General features: G+C 36.1%; 1 protein-coding gene across 2 annotated transcripts; it reads right to left on the bottom strand.

The window, feature by feature from the left end:
- Positions 1 to 671: 671 nt before the first annotated feature.
- Positions 672 to 4,284, bottom strand: LOC109217997. Of its 2 annotated transcripts, none has more exons than XM_019382305.1 (4): positions 4,118 to 4,284; positions 2,186 to 3,315; positions 1,110 to 2,096; positions 672 to 1,020 (listed from the first exon to the last, which is right to left on the bottom strand). In XM_019382305.1, exons 2-4 carry the CDS (start codon positions 3,227 to 3,229, stop codon positions 979 to 981), a joined length of 2,073 nt encoding a protein of 690 aa, XP_019237850.1. In that variant the 5' UTR covers positions 3,230 to 3,315; positions 4,118 to 4,284; the 3' UTR covers positions 672 to 978. The 2 variants fall into 2 exon arrangements, with proteins under 2 accessions (XP_019237850.1, XP_019237851.1); XM_019382306.1 differs by lacking the exon at positions 4,118 to 4,284 and adding an exon at positions 3,998 to 4,110.
- Between the last annotated feature and the right edge of the window lie 1,416 nt (positions 4,285 to 5,700).

Consider the following 5,700-nt stretch of genomic DNA (forward strand, 5'->3'; position numbering starts at 1 on the left):
AAATGTCTTCCTGAAGTACTAGTTCCCCTTTCAATAGAACTAGCTTTCTTTCTCTTCTCTTTCTTACTTTCAATCTAAGGTATTGGAAAATCGTGAAGTTGGTTATGTGTTTTTTCAAGTAATAGGTTATGTTCAAAATCTTTCACTAATTCTTTAGGATAGCCTACAAATTACAATGAAAGGAAATGGAACGGCCTACAATATTTGAGTAGGCTGTGGCTTTTACTTGAAGGAGAGATTTGAACCAGGGGAGGGGAGGAATTTAGCTAATCACCGGCGGGTAAAATCACACTCATCGCTTTCAATATGGATCATATAGATAGATGAACAATTTTAAGAAAATGAATATAGAGGAGTAATAAATTTCATTGACTCCGACTCTAAATCTTGAATTCGTCTATAGGACCTTGAGTGAGAATAAGGATAAAGCTATCCTTCCACCATATAACCTTGTAACTCCAGGACTCGAGCCTGTTACACGTACGTCAAAGACCAGGCTACTACCGAGCTTTTCTTGTAAAAATGCAGATGTAAATCTGGTCATTCTCTACGTTAAAAATTGGTGAGCTAGCTCATTCCATGGATCAGAAGATGAAGTGAGAAAGAGGAAAAATGGAATCAAATCTTACCAGAAAAGCTAAAGACTTTTACTTCAAGACCACAGTAGAATATATCATAAAGAATCAAATGTGTCATTCATTCATATCTCAAGGCAAGGGCTGGTTTTCAGGAATACAAACCATAATAAGAAAACTCAGCTATTCTCATGCCACTACTATAGTCATTCAAAAGTTACAACAATCCCCACCATCAAAACCAAGTATTTTTTTGAGGTGATATAAAAAAAACTTTTTCCTCTGTATACCTAGACTAAAACACTGACAAAGAAACTCCAGAAGGAATGAAACAAAGTTTGAAGATAGCATTGAAGCTATAGTGATAGAAACAAGATGTTTCATACCGATAGATGATCCATCTTCAAGCTTTGCTCTGCTGACAAGAACCAAGAGTATATAGTTCCTGTTCAAAAAAAATGGAGCAGAAGTAAACATCATAATTTGCAACAGAAAACTTCAAAAGGTATAAAAGAAAAAGAAAAAAGAGGTTACCTCGGAGTAACGGACATGATCCTTATGCAAGTTAGAAGTTTTCACAATAGTCTCCCACTTACTACCATCAGCATGGGACTTCTTATTCTGCTTCTTGGAGCTCAAACTTGAGAACGGAGTTCTCAAAGGAATGGAAGGCAGCGTGCGCCAAAGCCAAGATTCAGAGGGAGATTTAGGTAAGGGTGGTGGTATAGGAGATTCCAAGGAGGTAAGGTTAGAATCTTTTGGGTCATTTGCATTTTGGTTATCTTCATTTTCTGTACCTAAATTTCCATAGGGATGCACTTTTGAAGACTCTAAGGCTCCAGATAGTGTATCAAGATTTTGCTTTAGTTTCAAAGACTCCTGATCAGCAGGGCCTTTGTGTGTTGATATGGAAATGGGAGCAGCTTCCACCAAATCAAGGGACTCCTTCTCAAAAACCTGTTTGCTCTCTTTCTCTGAAACATTCCGGTCTTTGGCACCTTGAGTACGAGCGGTGGCATCCATATTTTCTAGTACTTTACTGCTTTTAACCAGAGTCTTCATATTCCTACCAGAGGAGTTCACTAATCCCTTGGGTTTTGAGGAAGCAGAATTACGGGCTGAAATTTGCACATTATCTACAGAATCTATGTACAATGTTTTCTCAACTACTTCACTTGGTGAATCAGAAAATCTTCCTGTGCCAATCTGCTGTGGTACTTTGTCCTTGACAGTGTAGCAACCTTTCCGGAATGAATCAAAGCGACTAGCCCAAAGACTCTCCATTTCCTTTGGCACACCAAGAAACCTTGTACCTTCATTGAATGGAGACGGAGGTGCTACATTTCGATAGGGAGATATAGCCCCACTTCTTGAACGTCTTCCAGGAGAGATTCCAACTAGCTTACATGAATCACTAGGGTTAGGCAGTTGGCCGGAAAAACTTCCATTATCAGCTTTGTACAGCTCGCGAGACAGTACTCCAGAGTGAAATCTTTGCTTATTTATAGTATCACAACCATTCTGCAAAGAACATGATTGTTAGAAACAAACATAAATCTTATTAATCATAGGACAGAAAAAAAGAAACTGAGGAAAACTATAATAATTACCTTCTCAAGAGGTCCACTATAAGCTTTTCTAGCTAATCTCTTGACTTCATGAGCATAAGATGTGGGGCTCTGTGGCGTCTTTGGTTTCATTCCTGAAACTCTCTTTACTGCTTGAGCTGAGGCTGTGGGAACATGTGTCTTCACTTTTAGTCCTGGCAGTGGATTTAATAGGCATAAAGAATTCTTCACACAAATCCGAGGGAAAAATTTCCACCCTTTACTTGGCCTTTTGTGCTGATTCTCAGACACATCATCTTCAATTTCACTTCCTACATCGTCTAGATAGCCGCTATAATATGAGACAGGTTTAGACTCCATCCGCTTAACTATTGGCTTTCGTTCCACGGGTACTGGCTTCGGTTGTTCAGTACTGACTGGAACTTGCTTTTTCTGAACATATTGAGGCGTCTCCAAAACAACAGCTTTTGCTGCAGGTAAGAATCTACTCATCATAAAGTCTCTAGTTTGGGAGTCAATGGAAAAGGTTCCAGATGGTTTTGAATCTGAACTTTGATATCCGCTCAGACCACTGACACTGCAGTCCAAGGATAAGGATTCGGTAGGTGACAATGTTTCAGGAGCATCAGAATAGGCATCATCCTCACTTTCTCTATCTCCTCTTGTATATATACTTTCCGCTAGGCTATCCAGTAAAGCAGCATGATCAATCCAAGGAAGTCCTTCAGCTGGAGACTTGTAAATGTTTTGAGTACGAGGCCTTTCACCTGAATAGAACCGAATAGTCTCTGGCAATCTTCCCGGGGGCAGCCTAGGACTACTTGAACGCTTCACTCGAAGGTTAGCTCGGGCTTCATTGTCACCTTTTCGTCTACCAGGGATCTGTTCCCACATAAATGGAACAGCTACTGGTTTAGTCACCTCACTCAATTCCCAGTCTGATTTTTTGACAGGAAGTGATTGTTGTCGATTCGGTGGCGCCCTTTCTATAATCTTTTTATTTGCTCTCTCATGAGGGGATAAAGATGATGAAATTTTCCTCACTGATAAAAGTGGTGCATTGAAATCCAGCTGCTTTTTCTCCATTTCCCTGGGCTACTAACAAATTTTCTATTCCTTTCCCTCCCAATCAACAATGGGGAATTATGCCTTCCAAAATCTTCAAGCAATCACTACAAAAGAGGAAATCAAGAAATCAAAATGCAGTTTCAAGAAAAAAATAAATAGATAAGCAACATATCTCAGGACAGAGTTAAGTCATAAATGAGGAAGGGAAGTACATTGAATGTTTCAGATTCATAATAATTGGACTAAACAGAATTAAGTGAAACTACAAAAATATATTTATTCACGGAATTAAAGCAAAACAGTGAATGAAAATACTCCTAAGGGAGCTTCTGTCTTTAACAAAGAGAAAAGAAAAGAATAATTCTCCATTGCAAATTCCCAAAAAGAAAAAGAAAAGGAAAAAAGAACTCAGCAAGAATGGAATAACATGCTATTTCCTCTTGGATAATTATGCAAGTAAACTGAGAAGATGGGCAGCTAATTAACAACAAAATCAAAAGAAGTGAGAGAAAAAGAGAGATCTTAAACCAAGAACAATTGAATAACTCTTATTTCCTGCTAATTTCCTAACTTAATTAATAGCCAAACAAAAATAAGATCTTGTTCACTTACTAAGTAGCCAAAACAGAACCATAACCAAAATTCTTATATTTTCTTTAGCCAGTATGGACATCAAACTAAAAACAATGGAAATTATTTCTCAACTACCATGAGGAACAAACAGGTAAAAAACTTCTCACAATGCATCAAACACAAAGATAATAATCAAGAAAGGCCACAGTGTACCAGTTCCAAGAACTTCTTTGTAATCACCAATACGCGCTGGAATAAATTCAAAACTTTACCAAAAAATTTCAAGAAAATGAGGACCCAAGAAGAGAATTTTGAAGTTCTTGAAGTTCATACCTTGAAGGGGGTTTAAGTTGAGTGAAATGTGGGCTTGAATGATGGCGCGAGTTGAGGAGTGGAAAAAGGAACAAATTGGAGAGAGAAAGTGCAACAGTGGTCAGTCTTTGCTTGTGCTTTTCTGCTTTTTTAGTGATGACTGGCAGCACTAGTCTGTAGAGTAGAGTGGGGGGTTGAAGACCGGGGGGTGAGGGGGGGTAGGGGGGAGGTTGAAAGTGAAGGAGTATTGATTAATGGTTCACATAAAACGTGGAAATGGGGGAGGATCAAACTGACAGTTATAATAACCTAACGCTAACGGCCTTAAATTTTTCGGCTGCTCTATTTATCACTTCTTCAGCTCAATATCAGTAACTACTTTTACGGGTGTTCGTCGGTCGGTACGGTACGGTATTTAGATATTTCGGTTCGGTATTTTTGGTATTCGATTTCTTAAAATCCTATATCAATATCGTACCTAATTAAATTCGGTATGCTTCGGTTTTTCTCCTTTCGATTTCGGTTTATTCAGTTCGGTAATTTCGGTTTATTCGGTTTGAATACCTAACTAGTGCATAGAGCCATAGACTATAATATTCTTAATTAAAGTACTCAAAAATACAAAACTGAAAATGTTTGTTGACAAAAAATTTGTCCAAAACTAACAAATATCGATCCAAATAGAGAAAAGTGTACATAAAAGAATATTTGATTATTAGAAATGTCTTGTTACTTGTTTAGAGTTAATTGATGAATTTAGAGAATAAAGGAAAGTAAAATTTAGATATTATAATTGATAATATATGTTTTGTGTAATATAATATATATTTCGGTACGGTATAGGTATTTCGATTTTTTATTTTAAAAAACCAAATATCATACCTAATACCATTTTTTTGAAAAAGTTAAACCAAATACCATACCAAATACCAAAATATCGTATACCAAATACCAAAATTTTCGATTTCGGTACAGTAATTCGATATTTACCAAATTATGCACAGCCCTAACTACTTTTGGTTTCTTTTTAATTGTGTACAACCGTATTTTATTTCACACACAAAATCAATTTTTGTCTTTTACCCATTAATTTTTTGATCTATTAACTTAATATGAAGTACTCACTTAATTAATACTTTTTCGGTGTAAGTTTACTTGTCTACTATACTAAAAATATATGTCACTTTTATTTTTCCAGCTTGGAAAATCAATGACTAATTTACCATTTTGCACCTATACCATTATAATATCCCAACATTTTGGATTTATAAGAGTCAAGTTAATTTTTCAATAATAATAATAATTAGGGATGATTTAGTAAATCATTATTTTATTTACTGTTAAGGAGTGTATCAAGTCAATAGTGGACAAGTGAATTTGAATGTAACGAGTACTCTACTACACTAGTTGAAACAGGAAGATGAATTCTACGGAAGAAAAATAAATAGTACTTTGTAAATATTGAAAAGCTTTTCACATTTGAACAAAACCGTATCCAAACGCTAAATATTGATGTACTATCTTATACTTCATTTCTTTTTTTAATACGTATTTAAATTTTTCTAAGATAATGATCGTTTTTAATGCTAAAGCTTTCGTGGCAA

This window comes from Nicotiana attenuata, unplaced genomic scaffold (genome assembly GCF_001879085.1).
Source record: "Nicotiana attenuata strain UT unplaced genomic scaffold, NIATTr2, whole genome shotgun sequence".
Classification (NCBI taxonomy): domain Eukaryota; kingdom Viridiplantae; phylum Streptophyta; class Magnoliopsida; order Solanales; family Solanaceae; genus Nicotiana; species Nicotiana attenuata.

Excerpts from the sequence above, each read along its gene's own strand:
- LOC109217997 (XM_019382305.1), bottom strand. The coding sequence starts at position 3,229 with ATGGAGAAAAAGCAGCTGGATTTCAATGCACCACTTTTATCAGTGAGG. Across the intron at positions 2,097-2,185 it reads ATAGTGGACCTCTTGAGAAG|AATGGTTGTGATACTATAAA; the intron begins GTAATTATTATA and ends TGTTCTTTGCAG. Across the intron at positions 1,021-1,109 it reads ATCATGTCCGTTACTCCGAG|GAACTATATACTCTTGGTTC; the intron begins GTAACCTCTTTT and ends TTTTTTGAACAG.